Source organism: Cryptotermes secundus, unplaced genomic scaffold, assembly GCF_002891405.2.
Source record: "Cryptotermes secundus unplaced genomic scaffold, Csec_1.0 scaffold213, whole genome shotgun sequence".
NCBI classification, from domain to species: Eukaryota; Metazoa; Arthropoda; class Insecta; order Blattodea; family Kalotermitidae; genus Cryptotermes; species Cryptotermes secundus.
The window spans coordinates 117,040-137,995 of NW_019731264.1; the positions used below are offsets into that span (position 1 = coordinate 117,040).

The 20,956-nt window shown below is 44.3% G+C and overlaps 1 protein-coding gene across 1 annotated transcript; it reads left to right on the forward strand.

The window, feature by feature from the left end:
- Positions 1–1,061: 1,061 nt before the first annotated feature.
- On the forward strand, positions 1,062–14,664 carry LOC111866755 (dorsal root ganglia homeobox protein). The gene is made up of 5 exons (XM_023855990.2): positions 1,062–1,711; positions 4,136–4,270; positions 8,688–8,799; positions 11,518–11,620; positions 13,705–14,664. Exons 1-5 carry the CDS (start codon positions 1,640–1,642, stop codon positions 13,988–13,990), a joined length of 708 nt encoding a protein of 235 aa, XP_023711758.1. The 5' UTR covers positions 1,062–1,639; the 3' UTR covers positions 13,991–14,664.
- Positions 14,665–20,956: the final 6,292 nt, after the last annotated feature.

Below are 20,956 nucleotides of genomic sequence, written 5' to 3' on the forward strand. Positions count from 1 at the left end.
GAAGGGCTCAGCTCCATGAGTAAGCGTACTTGACCAATCTGAAGGGCCCAGATTTTTAAAGTTGCAGTACTCATATACAAATGCTGGGATAGCTCAGTCGGTATAGCGACTGGCTACAGGCTGAACGGCAGAGGGGTCGGAGTTCGAGTTCCTGTAAGGGCAAGATTTTTCTCTCTCCATGTCGTTCCAGGCCGGTTCTGTGTTCACACCCAGCCTCCTAGCCAATGGGTACCGGGTGCTCTTTCCGCTGGATTAAAGCGGAAGGGGCGTGAAGCTGACTAGTCACCTCTATCTATTGCCGAGGTCAAGAATGGCGGAGCTATACCTCCAGTTTCCACCCCACCCCATATATCTTTGTGACTTGGTGCTTAATTACTCGACACAGGGACACATTTACATTTTTAGGCAACTGTCTTAAAGCACGCTTATGCGATCGTTATGCTGTCTGTGTGTATACCCCCATCAACTTTCGAATACCTGAACCACTCTTCATGAAACTTGGTATTCATGTCATAGCACCTGCGCCCATCTCAACGGCGTACTTCATAAATCCCTCCCACTAGTATGTGTGTGTTGATAGGCAACGACTCGGTAAGAATATTACAGCGGCAACGAATACACATGCAACAATGGAATAATTGTTGGACGCGTCGTTTTCTACCCGGTCCGTGTCATATAAAGGGAACGTAGGCTATTAGTTGTTTCCAGAACTTATTGTTTTATGTTCATATTCACCGGACATCGACCCAAGATGGCGGATTGACTCTCCATTGACGAATACGAGCACATTCAGTCCAACAGTTCAGGTGCGAGCGAGTCGTACATACATACATACATACATACACACACACACACATACATACATACAGACGGCATATGAGAACCATTTCGCAATTGTTGTGGAGGGTAAAAAGTAAAGATGAGTTTGCCCCGTGCTTAATTAATTAATCAATATGCCATGAAGATATATGGCGGAGTGGAGATATGGCTCCACCATTCTTGACCTCAGCATTAGATGGAGGTGAATGATCAGCTTCACGCCTCTGCCGCATTACTCCCAGGGAAGGAGTCCCAAGTTCTTACTGGATAGGAGGCTTGGTGGGCCCCAGAGCCGGTCTGCACGTTGTGAAGAAGAGAAACATTTCGTACTGCCGGGAATCATACTCCGGCCGTTCAACACGTAGCTCGTCGCTGTACCGACTGAGCCATCACGACCCCAAATTTGGGCTGGGGGGACTGAAAACGCGTAAATCCGTCAAAATCCCGGGAGAGATTTTATTCGTGATCGTACAAAATACGTCACGAGAAAGTAGAAATGGAACGTTTGTTTTACGTTTTTGTATAGCCCGCTCCTTAGCTCCGTGTGCGTGGAGCAACTGTCATCATTAACCGGGAACGTTTCTCCGTTCCCTCGGGGGTTCTCAGCTTCCGGCGTTCTACTGCAGCATCTCCGTGACTTACGTAATAAAATTGGGCTCCCCCCTCCCCACAATGTTCCTCCCTTGGCTCCCAGTTATTGGTGGTCAGCCCGACGCCTATCCCGATTTCTACCAATGGCAAGGGGTATGTTGGGCGTGGCGACGCAGTACACCCCGACGTACAGGTTATGCATCCCTCCAGAACGACGCTGTAATTTACCATGGCTGGTCCGTTCCTGTCACCTCTACCAGGGGATCTACTGTCGGAGTACATGTTCGGACGTCGACGCCAGGTAAGGCTGGACTGAGTAGCCTCTTGAAGTTGCTGAAAACGGGGCAAATTCTACTAAACTCTTAGCTATGCTCCGATATGTGTTATACTGTTCAGTAGACTACCTACAAGAATGTAAGTTTTGAGGTTTTCACGGCGATGACTATGAAGAAAGTCGTCTTCTGGGTTTAGGCGCCGTGTAATCTTCGTTTTGGCCGACGTTTCGGAGGAACCTACAGCTACTGCACTTCCTATCACTACAGCTACTGCTCTCTGCATTCCAAGCCATTCAACTGCTCTGAAGATGGAGGCGATAGGTTCCTCCGAAACGTCGGCCAAAACGAAGAATACACGGCGCCTAAATCCAGAAGACGACTTTCTTCATACCTACAGGAAGCTTTGCCAGCCTGGTTACGCTTCATAGCTACACTTCTGAATGTCCTGCTTCGTGGTATATTTTCTTGAAAGCAATATGCATCATTATACCGTCCACACAGTGTTTTGACACAGTTGTAGTCCACTGTACACAATATATATGAGCAACATGATTCGACTATATCTGCCATTTTCAGTCTACGTTTAATTCCTTTTAACGAAATGGCTGCTATTGTTTTAGGCAATGGCCGATGTGTCTACGTTAACCTAATTCAGAGACTTGTATATCAAATAACAAGGTTAAAATTACTCGTACAATGGTAATTGTTTTATTCATTCTTATACAGTTATATCCTTTTATACTCCGTCGAATTTAATTGCGTTTTTAAATTTTAATTCTAATGTTCAGTTCTAACACATTTCCATTAGCGTTCTCTCTATATACGAGGAAGCGTTAGTAAATACGTCACAAATGGATATAAAACGTAAAACATGTGATATTCGAACCTGAAAAAATCACTTATGTCTCGACATATTCTCCGCCAACATTAATACGCTTGTCCCATCGCTGTACCATTGCGTCGAAACCCGCAGCATAGAAGTTTTTGACTGTTGTCTCGGCCACTTACGCACCCGATCGGGCATCATCTGCGACATTCGAACGTCCTTGAGAGAATTTCTCGACCCGCTTGTGAACGGCTTTACGGGACAAACACTTCCCACTGTAAACAGGAAACATTTCTTTATGACTATCTTTGCACTTAATTTTTTGCCCACAAGAAACGCACACATGACGCTGCTCTGCGGTAGTATACCCCTCAAACACGGTCGCCATTTTGACCACTGAAACCAGCCTCTGAACATGCGCATGAACGTCTGCTACCTAGATTGTCATGAAGCTGGACTGTGCTGCTACCTAGTAGTACACATAGAAAACCTATTACAGCCATTAGAGCTGTTTTACTTCTATTTGTGACCTGTTTACTGACTCTCCCTCCTATGTTCACTCGTCGGTTATTGCTGCTGGTTAATGTTATTTTGTCTAATTCTCTGCCCTGGCCCTTATATAGTTTTTATCCAATTGTTATCTTAAGGTTTCGTTGTTTGTTGTGCTTTTCTCTTTGTTAATATCGCTGGGAGTTGCTGTCAATATGGAGTTGTCGGTCATTCTTGAAAATTGAATAGTTGGATTGTCAAGAAATGCTCTCCCCTAATGAAACCTTACCGTGTATTAATATATTCACAAAATCCCGTTATTGGACCCTAAGCGAAATGTTTAATGGCGCTTAAACCGTGGATGTCCACACGTGGAAAGCAGACGCATCAGCCGGTTTTGTGCGGCCCTTCAGTCCCTCCCCCAAAATTTGTGTCACGGCTTTCACCGGGTCGAGTATTCTGGAAAAAACCTTACAGAATGTTTATACTAAATATTCCCTGTAATGTCCCGATTGATTTCACACGACACGTAGTAAATAACCCACAAAAGTATGGAATTGCTATGTCCTTATTGTAGTATTCGGCATCAACACAATCTGGCAAACATTCAGAGGTTGTAAGATTTGAGGCTTTCACGGCGGTGACTATGAAGAAAGCAGTCTTCTGGGATTTGGCACCGTGTATATGTGGTGTTAACCGACGTTTCGGAGGAACGTATCGCCTCCATCTTCAGGGTAGAAGGAAAAATATAAGAAATCCGCAAGCGAAGAGACCGTGAGAACCGGTAAAAGCAGACCGTGATGGGCGCAGCAAGTAGTACGCGTCCAACAAATGAGACATGCATGCAGAGATTTGGTCAAGCAACTTGAAGGGAAGAGCCCTCTTTTGAGATATAGGGGCGTATGGAAGGATACTGTTAAAAGAGATCTTATATTAGTATGTTGTCAGCTGGATTATGCTTGTAGAGTTTAGGGACCACTGTAACGAACTTTAGGGTTCTAAAAAATGAAAGAAATTTTTTGTCTGTGCGCTATTCGCATTTGAGAAGAAAGGTGCCCCAATTGATTTCAGACGTGTGTGTTTGAGGGGCCCACACTCTGTGCCATAACATTTTATGTCTTAATAATATTTACAGCGCCGAAACCGAACTACTTTCACTCCGCAACAGTTGCAAGAACTGGAGTCGCTGTTCCAAAAGACTCATTACCCTGATGTATTCCTTCGCGAGGAAGTTGCCCTCCGGATCAGCCTGTCCGAAGCTCGAGTCCAGGTAAGTGCGACTTCCTGAGAGTCAACACGACTGAAACTAAAGGGCAGTTACTGGTCGGTCCAGAAGATTTCAAATTGTTGTTAATATTTGTGTAACTGCGTCTCAGAGCCCATCACAGTGGCCGCGCGGTCTAAGGCATGAACTGTTTTCGCTCGCTCAAACACTCGCATCGTGGGATGGAATGCCGCTCAAGGCACCGACGTCTGTGTGGGTAGCGGCCTTGCGAAGGGCTGATCACCCGTCCAAGGAGTCCTACCGACTGTGAAAAAAGATTACGAAACTGAAGAAGAGGCCAATGCCCCACATCGGGCCTGTAGAGCCACTGATGAATGAATGAACTTGGTCTCTGACATTGAGGGAGGAACATAGACTGAGGGTGTTTGAGAACAGGGTGTTGAGGTGAATATTTGGACCGAAGAGAAATGAAGTGACAGGAGGGTGGAGAAAACTGCATAATGAGGAGCTTCATAACCTGTACTCTTCTCCAAGTATAATTACAATGATCAGTGAAGGAGATATGAGATGGACAGGATATGTAGCACGAATGGGACAAAGAGGAATGCATATACGATATTGGTGGAAAATCCAGAAGGAAAGAACCACTAGGAAGACCAAGACGTAGTAGGGTTGATAATGTTAAAATGGATCGTAGAGAGATAGGATGGGATTGGTCTGGCTTAGGTTAGGGACCTTTGGAGGGCTGCTTTGAACACGGTAATGAACCTTCGGATTCCATAAAATTTTGGGAGATTCTTGAGTAGCTGAGCGACTGGCGGCTTCTCAAGAAGGACTCAGCTCCAGAGAGTTATTTTTATTTATATAGATTATCATCATTATGATCATGATCATGATCATGGGACAGAGGTCTTCTTGAAAAGCCAGTAGTTTCTCAACCAATTAAGTAATTACCATAATTTCATAGAACCCGTGTTCATAAGAGCCAGCCACTGCTTCCTATCCAGAGCCAGCTGAATCCAGTCCACATTATCTCGTCCTGTTTCATTAAGATCAATTTTAACATTATCCTCCCATCTACATCTATATTTTCAGAGTTCTCTTTTTCTTCAGGGTTATCCCCATCGAAATTTTTACGCACTTTCTCTACCCTTCTCTGCCTGCTACATGTCTCGTCCAACTCATCTTTGGTTTGTTCATTCTTGATAGTGTTTGGGAGAGGAGTAAAGATTATGCAGCTCTTCACTGTGCAATTTTCTGCAGCCTCGCGGTACTTGCTCCCTCTTGGGCCCAAACGTTCCCTTCTCTTTCTTTGTTGTTATTCTTTTTATTACTATTGTCCTTACTACTACTACTACTACTACTACTACTGCCATTGCTGTTGCTACTACGGTATTGCCTGTAGTCTCGAGTTGTGTGAACAAGGCGTCAATAAATTTAATCATCCAGTTCAAAACTACTGTAATACGTCACCACTACACGTGACAATATATGAGTGGTCCGAGCTGCACTAGGGAACGTATATAAGTTTGTATATAAAGCGTGCATTATCGAGTGTCGTTTTAACCAAAATTTGACTTGTTCGAGACCAGTAAGAAATTTCATGAAAATCCGTGTAGCTTCTCACGGCGGTCGTTTAAAAATGTTCTACCTTCTGGGATATAAGACCTTACAGTCCGTTGAAAGTCAAGCGATATTTCGGAGGAAGATATCGCTTCCATCTTCAGGATCGAAGAATAAGCCAAGCAAGAAACCAGAGTGAAAGTAACTGTTTGCTTCCTGATTTCACGCTGGTTACTTTTTTGGCTTATTCTTGGCCCCTGAAGATGGAGCCGTCATGTTCTTCCGGAACGTCGTTCGACTTTCAACAACGGCGTTGTATACCAGAAGGTAGAACCCTTTATGAAAATCAGTTAGGTGATTTTCGAATTGTTACATGCGGACAAACGGACCAACAGACAGACAAGGAACATGTTTCTGCAGTTTTGTGTTGAGAACGGGCTTGGAGCACCAAGCAAAATCTGTAGATTTCGATTTTTGTGCAGAACGTAAATACGACAGTGACAGCCGGTATAGCGACTGGCTACGGGCTGAACGACAAAGTGGGTCGCAGTTCGAGCCCAGTAAGGTCAAGAATTTTCTCTTCTCCACGTCGTCCAGGCCGGTTCTGGGGCCCACCCAACCCCCTATCCAATGGAGACCAGGGGCTCTTTCCCCGAGAGGTAACCCGACCGAGCCGGGAGGATGACCAGTCACATCCAACTAGTGCCGAGGTCAAGAAAACGTGGATCTGTATGTTGTCACGTGTATTAGGGTCGTAACCAATAACAATGGGTTCTGGATTAGATGAATAGGTTTATTGGATACTCACAGGTCGTAACTACAAATAATTATAACACCCCAAAGATTTTAACACTTCACGGCTGAATCCTCAATTTTTGAACTGCCTTCTGAATTCTCTTACGAATGCATCTCTCACTGAATTGAATTGAGCCTGAGTCTTATGTTAGGACAGGCGGTCAGTCGGTCAGTCTGTCTTGGCATAAAGCACCCATCTGGGGCTCAGAACCAGATTTCTATTACTGTCAGGCAGTTTCGGGTTTGTTGATGTTGGATGCTCTCTCTGACGAGAGGATGGGTCTGTCGTTTACAATTACTGCTGGTCCTCGCCAGCTCAGTCATTTTCGGGTCCGAGTCCCGTGGCACTCGCGACCATATTTTACTGTTTCAGATTCGAGACTTGCATTTTGTCGCCTCCTACGACTGACAGGGCTACGGTGAAAGTTTTCGACCCCACCTCCACGCGGAATTGAACTGGGTTGCCCTAATGTTATACCTTATAACCACTTTGCACGGATCGAATTGAAATCACCGTTCTCAACAATACTGTAGTACTGTAGGCTTGTTTACCGACCCGTTACCTAGAAACGGCTTGCATAACTCCGTGGATTTATTGTTGCGTGCGTGGGCATTACCAAGCTACAGCTGCTGTTTGCAGAGCCACCGCTTAGCAAAGAGTCTGTACGCCACAATACCTTACTTTGCACAGACTCTACTATAAAGCGTGCTCATATCTAAGCACGCGACAAACGGTCCATCCTCAGCACAAGTTTTCTGCCGTTTTAAGGTGCTCGGTTGAACTACACGTTGCATAACCGCTTCGCGTCATTTCAGAACTTTAAGGTAGCGCAGTTGGTTGAGGCACTATGCTACAAGCCGGAAGGTCGCGGGTTCCATTCCGGATGAGGTCATTGGATTTTTCGATTGACTTTAATCCTTCGAGCCACACTATGACTCCGGAGTCGACTCAGCCTCTGACAGAAATGTGTACCAGGAAACTTCCTGGTGGTGAAGGCCTACCGGCGCTCAAGGCTGACAACCTCACCGCCGTTTGTGAGCTCTTTGTCTAAAAAATGTGGGAGCCTCGACGTCTCACAGCCCTATGGGCCTCCACGGCCTGTTACAGGGATACCTTTACCTTTTATATCACAGAGTCATGTGCATAGAGGCATATGTGGTAACCTCATCCAATTTCGTGACATATCATACCGTATTTCTTGGAGCTGTGTGAAAATAAAAGGGAGTGTGGACACGCTAAGTTAGTGTGTCACGCCACAAAATAAGATGAGTCACGAAATTGGGGCTGTTTACCCAAATGTCACCGCAATGGCAAATTCGCCGTCCGTCGAGGATGAGGTGTTCTGTCTTTGAGGAGTACTATCTTTGGGATGTGTTTAGGAGGAAGGTGCTGCACCCATTTTTAGTGTTTAATTGTAAGCCAAGCGTGCTACCAGCAAGCAGAGTCGGTGAAGTGTTCCGTCCCACAGTAAAATTCTTCGCAGTCACCGCTAAGAGAAAATTATATCCAATGTTTCCTGCTTTTTGTGGTCTTCTTCTTTTCCTCTGTAAGAGCTTTCAGCAAGGATATACGGATACGTATCGCTATACTGCCCATTCAAATCAACCCGCAAATTGTGAAGATTACAGTCTTCTGGGTTGTAACGCAGAGAGAGACCGATATTTCGGAGTAACATGTAGCATTAAGCTCAAGCGGTTAGTCGCCGGCTTCCCACCGCGGCGGCCCTTGTTCGAGCCCGGGTAATATCATGTGGAATCTGTGGTGGACAAAGTAGCACTGAGGCAGGTTTTCTCCGAGTACTTCGGTTTCCCTTGCCAATTCTTATTCCACCGACTGCTCAATATTCGTCATCTATCATCCGGTGCTGGTACAATAGGTCAGTTAGTTACCGACGTACCGAGTTAACTGAGCCTTACCCGACCCCAAGAAATTAAAATTAAAAATAATAGTAAATACCTCCAGGATTTATCATGCTCTCTGTTTCTGCTGGCATCGCGCTTGGCTTACCCTTCGACCCTCCGAAACGTCGGGCTCAGATCCGACGTATACCGGCGAGGTGCAGGACGCGTGCACGAGAAGTAAGTGACGGTGATGTTTTCCCAGGTGTGGTTCCAGAACAGACGCGCCAAGTGGCGGAAGCAGGCACGGTTGCAACTGCTGCAGGATGCCTGGAGGATGAGGTGTCTAGGACTTGGCGCCCCGCCATTGCTTCTAGGTGAGCTCATTCTAGGTTGACTGCAAGAGTTTGGATACAAAGCAGAGAAGGCCTATTGTCTTCTGGGTTTGCCATAGTATCTAGTCTGTAAGGCGAGTTGATGTGGAAGAGAACTCTGTAGCCTATCTGACGTACTATTTGCCTGGACGAACTGAGGAGAACCACGAAAGAAATCAATGAGGATAGCCCGTGAACAGGCCGACATCGGAACCCTACACGAGCCTAGTCGGTTCATTTTGTAGTGACATATGTCATTGTATCGTTATTAGGAAGTTTTGTATATTCAACAAATAGTGTAAATCAAAATGGCTGTACAAGATATCTCGTTGAAGAAATAGGACTCTTCTTATGTAAGTTTCCCTGCTCAAGGTGTGACGTACACTCAGAGATATTTTAGGCAGCGCATAACAAATTGGAAAACAGGAAATGTAGGGTTTTGGCGACAAAGCAAGGGGGGAAAAGACAACTAAGAAGACGTAAACGTAGATGGGAAGATTATGACGTATTATTTCGAATATAACGCATGTTTTACACATTTTCCCCCTTGAAAAATTGAGTTGCGTCTTAAATTCAAAGTATCTTCACCTTTCTAATTATTTGCCTAAAACCAGATGTTTATTAAATTCGAGGGCATTTATTTTCGAAGTAACGGGGCATTAAGATGGATCTTAGAGAGTTGGGATATGGTGCTATGAACTTGATTTATCTGGCCCATGGTAGGGACCAGTGCAGGGGCTCTTGTGAACACGTGAAAGAAACTTCGGGTTACATAAGACGGGAAATTCTTGAGTAGCTGCAAAACTGGCGGTTTCTGAACACGGGCTCAGCTCCATGGAGTTAGTTGGAGCGAATTCAAGGAATTATCGCGTAGGTGAACAAGTGACATGAGTTGTATGTGGTCCAAAGTACCGCGAGACAGGAAGTGACGACATAAGTGATGGAAATATTTGCCACAACAGACATTTCTGCGTTTCCTCTGTGATGCATTGATTCTGGTAATAGCCTAGTATTTAAAACGTCACGGGTTAGATCCATAATATTTCCACTAGTCTACATAAGTGTAAACAAATTTCCGTTGGTTAGAGCTTGCATGTTTAGTAAAATCGTGATTTACTGTATGAGCGTGGATAAGTGCAGAGTTTATCTATTTATCATTATCATTGTCATCATTTATTTAAACCAGGTGGCAGTGGTGCTACAATAAGACACGACACACAAATAACTCACATCACACAAAATAAAACAACACACAAAACTACACAAAAAATAAAGGACACACTACACACAATGAATACAATGCAAATACAATTACAACTACAACAAATACAATTACAACTACAACAAATACAATTACAGCTACAACAAATACAATTACAGCTACACAAATACAATTACAACTACAACAAATACAATTGCAGCTACACAAATACAATTACAGCTACAACAAATACAATTACAGCTACACAAATACAATTAGAACTACACAAATACAATTACAGCTAGAACAAATACAATTACAACTACACATATACAATTACAGCCAGAACAAATACAATTAGAACTACACATATACAATTACAGCTAGAACAAATACAATTACAACTACAGAAATACAATTACAACAACTGTAACGAGAGAAGATGATTGTTTCTTTCGAAAGCTGCCAACTTTTACGTTTCACATCATTCAGAGCAATGAGTAGCTGCATATTAAAACGAGGGGAACACAGCGAAACATACAGGGCTGAATTTATAGTGGGTATTTCTATTAGTGAATTTTGTAGAATTGTGTATTTGATGTTGTTTTATTTGAAGGCAAAATAATTCAATTGCAGTCTTTTGTTTTTATAAGCAAACTTGGTCGAAAATATTTCCTCCACACACCAGTACTGCTCAACGCAAATTTTTTCTACGTTTTTTATTGCTAGTTTTCATTTTCTTTATCTTCGGTCTCTCTCAAAGGAATCCGTCCAGGTCCGAGGCTTTTTTGATCTTCCTTAGCAAGCTTACTTTATACGGTGAAGAGTTGTTAGCCCGACGCCAAACCCAGAAGCTGGTGGACCACCCCTTTTCGGCTGTCCCCGACAGTTTATTTCAATATATTCGCAGCTAATTTCCATATCTGGAGGTCGTCTCCTCCATCCGCAACCTGAGGACGCGCCATGCCGCGGTGACAAGGCACCCACCTAACATGGAAAGACTTAATGCCACTCTCAATATAAATGTAGAGGCCTGTCAGCAGTGGACTTGACTCACGAGATGTGATATTGTGGCCCCGCGGTAGCGTAGTTGGTTGAGACACTGTGTTAAAAGTCCAAAGGTCGCGGTTTCAATTCCTGGTGAGGTCATTGGACTTTTCAGTTGACCCAATCCTTCCAGCCGCAATGTGGCCCTGGAATCGACTAGCCTCTAACAGAAATTAAATCTTCAGGGAGAAAATATAGGCCGGCAGGAGCGTGAGGCTGACAATCTCACCGCCGTCAGTGAGCCGATTGTCTAGAAACTGTGGGAGCCTCGACGTGTCACAAACCTATGGGGCCCCACAGCCTGTTACAGGGTTAGCTTTGTCTCTCATTAACTTTTACGTGTATAATGAATGGTAGAATTGTCTATTCTGCATGATGTACAATCACGTGACGTCGCCTAAAGTTGACATCTAGATTGGACAAACACGCAGTACAAATGAACATTTATTTACACCTTTTAAATTATATTTCAGGTAGAGCATCGCACCCAGGACTTCCTCAGCAGGAGTCTGAATCTGCCTCTACGAGTTTGAAAATCTCTGCTGGTTGCAGTGACGGCTTTAGGATGATGCACGGGTAATACCAACATTACATTTCACCATTTATCTTTATGCTCTCTCTAAAACACATCTGACCATGCGTCATTATGAAACATCGACGTGTGCTCTCGTTACAAATTTACTAAATATAATGTTGAACATTCAGTGGAAATGAAGACTGTTCTACGGGGGATCTCGTTGAACACAAGGGACTTTATCTTCCATAAGGTTGTCTACTCGAGGCATGGCGTATCCCCAAGATGTGAAGCAGAGGGTACATGTGATTTAATACACATACACATCACGTCGGGGTTACCAATGTGGGATTGTCGATGCTTGAAGAGACAAGCACGTAGTAAACCTCCGTAATATATATTGTTGCTGGAATGAGCATACAGACGAGCTTCTAACAACAACTAAGACACACTCCTAATATTCCAGTCTGTTGTGCATTCGTTAGTCGTTGCTTAGTAGCGCTTCGGACGATGGGAATTCCTCCGTTTCTGTGCTGTCTCGTCGTTGTATCCTTTAGGACTCCGGTTGGTCCACACTACGTAACTTAGGCACTGATCAGAAAGGAAGCACCGTCTTATACATTGACGTTGCATTATCGTACTAATCCTTTTCCACGGAAACCTGATTACTGAGCCGTTTGGTAGCAGCGGATGGTTTCTAGACTGCGATTGACTACTGGCGTGTCGGAGGTACATTGTCGCTAACGACTTGCGAACCAATGGGCGTTGGAGCTGCCGTGGTTCACGTTGATGGGCCAACGCTTAATTCAATGTGGGTGGCTCCCACACACATTTCATGAGTCGGTTCTTCTCCTGCCTTCTGATGGTCGCTGATTAGCATACGCGCTCAATATTCAAAAGGATAAGCTAGACTGAACCTGTATAATGTGTAACTTCCGCTTTCGAGAACAACCCCCTTCAGATGCGTAAATGATTTCCAAACTTATGGATCTTAGAACGTAATATTTCGCCTCCTGCTTGAGTAAGTTCTGCCGGAATTTGATCACTACCTGGCGATTTATGGGGGCACGCGGTAGTGTAGTTGGTTGAGGCACTATGCTACAAGCAGAAAGGTCGCAGGTTCTAGTCCCGGTGAGGTGGGTTTTTCAATTGACCTAATCGTTCCAGCCGCACTATGTCCCTGGGGTCGACTCAGCCTCTAACAGCAATGGGTACCAGGTATCTTTCTGGGAGGTAAAGGGCGGCCGGCGCGTAAGACTGACAACCTTACCGCCGTCTCTGAGCCTTTTGTCTAGATAATGTGGGACTCTCAACGTCTCACAACTCTATGGGACTCCATGGTCTGTTACAGGGATAAATTTTAACTTTACCTTACCTTATCTCACCTGGCGATTTTTAACTTTTCAATTTTGCAATAGCAATTTCAACCTCAAAAGGGCTAGGATCAGGTACTAATGGCTCAGCTGTATGGATTTCTGTCTGCCTAACATCACACTGACCCTATGTACATTCAATAACTGAGAGAAGTAGTTCCTCCACCTATACAAAATGTTGTGGGAATCTGCAAGCAGATCACCATTCTCATCCAAGTTACTGCTAGGTTGGTAACCCCTCTTAAAGTCACTTGTTCCTCTGTATAGGTCTCTAATGTTCTTGTTCTTACAAGCGTTATTAATCTTATCTCTCAGATATTCCCACTTTTTATTCCTGAGATTCCTGCTGGCTTCATATATTGTATTGTTTAGTTTATCATTTCATTTGAGCAGCGTTCATACAGACCTAATCACGTTCCGGCCGCTTTACCTAGCGGGAGAAAAGCCCAGTAAAAGTATAAAATACTTTATCCTACTTTCTTCATGTAATTGGCATCTGGTTGTGCATTGCTGTAGCTTTTTCAGGAAGCATTTCCTCTTCCAGTCTCTTTTCGTGTTTTTAGGCCTGTCCATTGTCAACGGAATACACAGTGGATCAGGCCGTGTCCACTGGCTGAGATAAGAATTGTAGGGTGTGTGTTTTATGACATGACCCTTGTTACAGTGCGTCACCATGCACTCCTCCAGCAATGAACTGTAACCACTGCTCATGCGCAATACAGGAACCAGATCTGTAATTACGGCCTGTACGAAAAGGAAAATGACTGTTATAGGTTGCAACTGTGTGACAAACAACAGCCGACCGCAGTATCGGCTGCAACGCAGTTCGGGCCGCCTGTGACCAGTAAAGTGTGCTCTTGCACAGTGCCTGCTGTGGTGACATCTACTGGCGGAGGCAATCGCAGCCCCAGCCCGTCAACTCCCGTCAGCAGCAACCCTGGAAGTCCAGCAAGCATCGCATCAACGCCTGAAGATCTGCGAGACACTTCGCGGTCAGCACTTGCTGCCATCTGCGAATCTTCCGCGGACAGGGAGAGCAAAAACACTACTGACACTTAGATTTTACGTGAGAGAAGGCCTAGGGCTCCGAAACTGTTCATTTTGACATCAGTCAGAAGGGCGACTTGTCTCAGCAAGACTGCAAAGTGATGAGTGCAGTGTTGAAACCACTTACGTTCCCTCCAAACGGGGGTAATATCTCGAGGAAAAAGTATTCAGAAAAATAGAAATTCGCCAATAAAAGTCAAAATACATGCAGACAACAGTCGAGTTCATTTGTTGATGTCAGTATTATAATTAAGCGACTGTACCGATCGTCGCGTCTAGTCTTCTGAATGTCGAAGGTTCGAATCTCGGTTCGACGCCCGGCTATTCTGAAGTTTCTCGTGATTTCTTCTTCAGAACGTGCAGGAAAACACCGGGACAGCACCTTAATAGGTTTCTTAAGCTGTACGACCTATTACTTTAATGATTTTGTCTGTTCCAGAATTAAAAACAATCCTTTAACTTTCTGAAGCCCGAGGTTTATGGACATGGTATTTAAAAATCACTTAATACTTAATGAGAACTACTGCGTCTCAGTAACAGGGACACAGTTCTTTCTTCTGTTTATGAAAATGATCGCTGATTATTCCGAGAATCGTATGAAACACTTCAATACAATGTGTTAGAAAAATGCAAAATCATTGATGTCCCCACAGATGGTACGCATAACAGCCTTGGTGATTTTAGAGTATAAATGTATAATATGTAAATTATAGATTTGATAAAGCGTCATTAAATAAATTAAAACTATGCTTAACTTACTTCCTTACTTCCATCTTCTTACGAAAGAAAATGGTGACAGTAGTACCTAACTGAAGCCGAGAGTTGCCACTCACCTCCACCAATGCCGAGTTGGCCCTGATCTTAATTAGTTAAGCACTATGCCATGAAGACATATGGGGTAGTGGAGGTGTAGCTCCACAGCTTCGAACAACGGACGTACCTCTTCCTCTGGGTTGCCAAACTGTTCCCCGTTCAGCTACTAGCTTCTCATTTCTCATAACCGTAACTCTCAACTGATTCAACAAAAATTGCCGAAGTTATGTTACTATTGACGGTCAGTAGGCCAGTCTGTCTTGGTGTTAAGTCCCATCCGAGGTCCGAGACCAAATTTTTGTTACCATCAGACAGTTGTAGGATTGTAAATATGGGCGCCTTCTCTGGCCAGAGGACTTGTCTGTAATTTACAGCTGTTGCTGGTCTCGCCAGCGCAGTCATTCTTTCGCCCGAATCCCACGGGACTCATAACCATATTTTACTGTGTCCAGTGTGGCTGGAAGAATTAGGTGAATTGAAGAAATCCAATGACCTAATCGGGAATTGAACCCGCGATCTTCCGGTTTGTAGCATAGTGCCTCAACCAACTACGCTACCGCGTGCCCGTTTTATTGAACACTTACAGGTCATAGCTATAACACTATCGCTCTTTCCACAATTACAGTCCACTAGAGCACAGATCTAATGTTCTGAGTCTGTTACTATACGTCTCCTGGTAACGGCTCCAACAATGGCTATTCCACTGCCGCCTGTCTCAAGTCATCTCTGAATCGCGACTCCCTTCCAACTGAGCTTTTCCTCCAGACTTCCGTGCAGAATTGACTGAGTAACCCCCAGTTGTCTTGAAGAGAACTCCTCGGCACGGCCCACAGAGAAACACCTCGCTTCAAACTGTACCTCTATTGTTGCGCGTCTATTTGTTGTTGCGGGAAAGTGTTTACCGAGACGTTGCCTAGGAACGTATCTGGTATGTTCGCCCATCTCGTGGTCGTCGCATAGCAACAGCTCTACATGCTACAATAAATTATTCACTGTCATCCTATCAGTCGACGTTCTATAGAAAAGGTGGCCATATCAATTTAATACCTGCTCCGCAAACGGTAACTCCCAGAAGTGCCACAGTCTCAACAGACGAGGAAAGGAAGGCACAGGTGTTTGTGTACATGCTTTCCACGTGGCAGAATTTGAATTGGCTAATATTTTTGTTTCTACTTGAGCATCAACAAATTTTGGCAACATCTGCTAATGGCTTGGTTTCGGTTTCAGGTAAATTACTGCTGGTTCTGGCCAGCACAGTCATTCTTGATTCTGGGCTGAGTTACCCACAACATCGCTAAATAATCTACAAGTAGGTGAAATCGGATTTGGTCATGATTACCACGGGACCCGAAACCAAGAATGACTGTGCTGGCGAAGACCAGCAGCAATTTATCCGGACCAAACTTAGTGAGAACATAGGTCGGCGGTAGCTAAGTAATAGGTCTACTGTTGGACTACCGAAGTATGCGGGTTCGATTGCCGGCAGGTGCAAGATATTTTTCTGCACTACATAGTGTCCAGAACGGCTCAGAGCAAGCCAGTCTCCTAGCCTATCCTATCTTTCCCTATGGTTAAAGCGGCCGGAGGGTAAATACGACACCTCACTTCTCTATAATGCCGAGGCTAGGGATACGTGTACATTGGTCTTCATGCTGCGGTGCTTAATCAAGCACAAGAGCTAGGTTACTCTAACTCACTCAGAACAGCCATCTTGCTAGCTGAAGTTCGAAGATTCCGAACATGACGTAGCATCGGCTCCCATAGATCGATAGTCGCGGATCTCGCGAAACAGTATCAACTCTCTCTTCCGGAATTCTGAAGGCCACTGTGGCAGGTGCAGGAAGCTACATTACCACCTGCGTTGTTTCGCCGAGGTACAGACATGTGAGAGATATTCCCACCGCTGTGTTCCATATTCGAAAGTTATACTTTCTGAAACATCTTTCGGAGGCCCGTCATCACAGATACTGACATGTCGTAATCATTCGTAAATTCACCAGATTCTGTTTTCAACACTGTGACATGACGCCCGAAAGCCGGAATGGTGAAGAAAAAATAGAAATTTGTTTTTAGACAACGACTTGACAAACACATTCCAGCGGTAACGAATACGCAAGCAACAATGGAATAAATTCCGGTGCTATGCAACGGTTCTCTAAATACGCCTTTCCAATAATACAGAGGTTGTGTTTTCTGCAAAGTGATTATAAAGAAGAGTCGAATTTTCAGACACCAACCTATCAGAATATGAGCTTGGGAGCAGAAGAATTGAGTAGGCAGTTGCAGAATAATAGCAAGATAGGAATTAGGCTGTGCTAAGAAGACTTCCTGTATGATCTGAAGTTACAGTGAGACTGTTATAAGTCCGTTGCAAGGATACGACCAGTGGAGACTGAGAACCCTAGTGTGTTCGTGCAACGGTGAGCTGTAAAGTGTGCAGATCAGCAATAGGGCTGACTTTCCTGTAGTCCAGAGTTGAACTTATCAGCTGTCAGTAAATCCAATCATCCAATCCAAACCCCGTCTCATAAGTCACACATAACCCCTTACATGCGACAATACGATCGGCACCAAAATCGCGAAACCGGAGATCTTTCTTGACATACAGGGAATTTCTTGCGTAAAGTTGTCTACACTGAAGAATGATTCACCGTCAGAGATGTCACAATAAAGGCATAATTCCCCTGCGCTTAATCAGTCATTTTGCCGTACAAAATGGAAGTGTACATCCACATATTCTTAACCTCGGCTACTTTATTCCAAGGGAATGTGACACCAGTCCACACTGGATACGAGACCTTCCCCAATGCTTGGAATCGAACTCCGAATCCTTGGTTCTCCATTTCCTATGATAGTCGTTATACTGACTGAGCCCTCAGGCCACTCATGTGGATATGCGATATTCCATGATGCAGTTAAGATCAATGTGTGACCGTCAAATATTTTTCTCACTCACTCATGGAGCTGAGCCCTTCTTGAGAAGCCTAGCCTCCAGTTGTGCGGCTACTCAAAAACTTCCCAGCAATTTATGGAACCCGAAGGTTCATTACCGTGTTCACAAGAGCCCTCCATCGGTCCCTATCCTGAGCCAGGTCAACCCAATCCATACCATCCCATCCTAACCTATCTGAGATCCATTGTTTTAGTGTCCACCCGTCTAAGCTCTGGTCTTCCCAGTGGCCTCTTTCTCTGCAACCAGATCACCATTCTCATCCTTCACTAAGTTACTGGTAGGCTGGTAACCCCTCTTAAAGTCATTTATTCCTCTATACAGGTCTTAATGTTCTTGTTCTTACTGTTCATTGCAAGCTCATCAATTTTGTCTTTCAGATATTCCTTCTTTTTGTTCCTGAAATGCCTGCTGGTTTCACGTCTTATATTGTTCAGATTATCCCCATTTATTTCGCTTGGATCCTGTAACCGCTGCAATTTTACATATTTTCTTTGGTCTAATAACTTTGAACATCTCTCATCGAACCATGGTTCATGCTTCTTCGTTTCATAATATCCTAGACTCTTCTTGGAAGAAATTTTGATATTCTCTCTAATAGTTCCCCTCAGTGACTAAATTTTCGAAAGCTGCGAACCTGTTTGAGATTTCAATACGATACTGCTCTTTACCCTCTACCTCATTTAATTTCTTGAGATTGAACCTCTCCATATGAACTCTGTGAGTTGTTTGTTTGCTCACTGCCAGTCTTTCCCTAACCTTTGCCACCACCAGGTAGTGGTCAGTATCACAATCTGCTGCCCTGAATGATCAGACATCAAGTATACTTGAATGCTGTCTCCTATCTATAAAAATAAGGTCCATTTGGTTGTGTATCTCCCCATCAGGAGTTGTCCAAGTGCATTTATGGATGTTACGATGTGGGAACAATGTAAGATCTTTTTGATGTGGCAAAGTTTACTACTCTAACTACATTATCAATATTCATTTCATGCAAACTCTCATTTCCAGTCGTTGGTTTGAAAATGTCTTCCCTCCCTACTTTGGCATTGAAATCTCCTAACAAAATTTTCATGTGGTACTTCGGGAATTTATCAAACATATCGTCTAGTTCATCATAGAACCTGTCCTTAAAATCATAAATTTTATGTTCTGTTGGGGCATGAACATTCAGACTGGTGATATCACACCGGCCATCTCTTAGTATTATGTATGACAACCTATAACTAACGAATTCTTAACTGCTAATACGATTCTCTTATGTACGAAAAAACTGTGTCTAATTCATGACTTTCATTCCCCTTTTCATAGAAAAATACGTATATATTCGATTGCTGGTGCGATGCCACCTCCGTCCCATCTGGCCTCCTGTACCCCCGCTAAATCTAACTTCTATTTTAAGATTTCTTCCGCCACTGCCCTGAGCGAACTCGCCCAGTACAAACTTATATCTTTCTAAGTACCAAATGTCGTTTCCATTTTCTTCATCTTAGGTCTTTTTTCCAAGAAATCCATCCAGTTCCGAGGCTTCTTTTGATCTTTCGTAGCAAGCTTATTTTGTACGGCGAGGAGCTGGAGGACCACCCATTGGCAGCTGTCCGCTACTGCTTATTCAGTATATTCGCAGCTTCTGTCCATACCTGGAGGGCGTCTCCCCCATCCGCAACCTGAGGGCCTGCCAAGTGCCCATCTAGCACCACCCACCGCCCACCACCCACCACCGCTGGCTTCCCACTGTGGCAGCCCGGGTTCGATCCTGGGTCTGGTCAAGTGGGATTTGTGGTGGACAAAGTGGCGCTGGGGCAGGTTTTCTCCGAGTACTTCAGTTTCCCCTGCCAATCTTCATTCCACCAAATTCTCCACCATCATACCCACCTAGGGCAGGTACAGTAGGCCAATCAATGGCCGCCGTGCCCAGTGGACGCAGTTGGACTCCACACTCCTCTAAGCGCATTAAAAAAATTGTATAGAAGACTGGGTTGTTTGAGACGCTGTGAATAAGAGAAAAATTTCTTGTCCCTACCGAGATTCAACACGGCTCGTCTAGCTCATAGGCTAGTTGCTAAATATACTTGAAATTAATTATGTGCGTGTCTGTACCTGTTTCATTCATCCGTCACCATTTTGAAAGTTGCTGGACGTGCAAGGAAGTTGACGAAGTGCAAATGACGGTCTCTCGAGGACATGCCGAGAGACTTGCCGCCTTGCGCAGTGTTCCCCATGTAAGGCAAGGTTTGTTCTGCAAGCGAAGCACTCGCCACGTCCTGCTCAAGTCAAGCGAACGTCCGTTGCGCGGCAATTGATTGCATTAGCATGGGACTACCCAAATGAGGTAACTTATTCTTTCTTTATGACGAAGATAAAAATGAAACCCAAGTGGTAGCAATAGTGTTGTTACTCGTAGTAGCAGCAACAATAAACGTAAATAAAATAATACTGCCACGATTTACGGGGTGTGACTATAGACGGTGTGTGGATTGGATATTGAATTTATTGACACCGCTCGGAACTACAAGTAATTATGGTGCTATCGTTAATCTCCATATTTTCCAAATAATCACCGCACCCACTAAACCTTTTCCAGCCTGTTATCTTCAACAGCCCTTCCCTGACAACGGCTTGTAACAGTGGAGACTCTTCAGCTTCCAACTCTTGAGGTCCTCTTGTCACAGCTGCCAGTGCAGAACTCTCTCAAATCCCACCTGCCAACTGCCAACTCCCAACTATCCAATGAGAACTCCGAAATTCGACAGTCGATTCTCAACTCTCTCTCTCTCAATTATTAACTCAACTATAGCACCATCTTTTCTTAGACTCCCTTGAGAGCTCAACTCTCGGCTGCCAATCCTCAACTGAACACATTGCCATCTCGGCTGGGCTGGAGTCCTCGTTATATAGCTTCGGGGCGGACCCAACAGAAAACACCTGTAATTATGTAACGAAGAATTTTAATTTCATATTGTGACGTATGAGAATTATAGCGGAACGAACTTTGGAGATAGATGAAGAACTGTGTGTTTGCTTCATAGACTGGCAGAAGGCATTTGACCGGGTAAACTGGACCAAATTAATGCAGATCCTGAAAGAAACAGGTATCGATTGGCATGAAAGAAGATTGATTAGCAAATTGTACATGGATCAGAAAGTTAGAGTACGACTGGACAGGGGGGAGACAGGAAGTGTGCAGATTGGAAGAGGAGTTCGACAAGGATGCT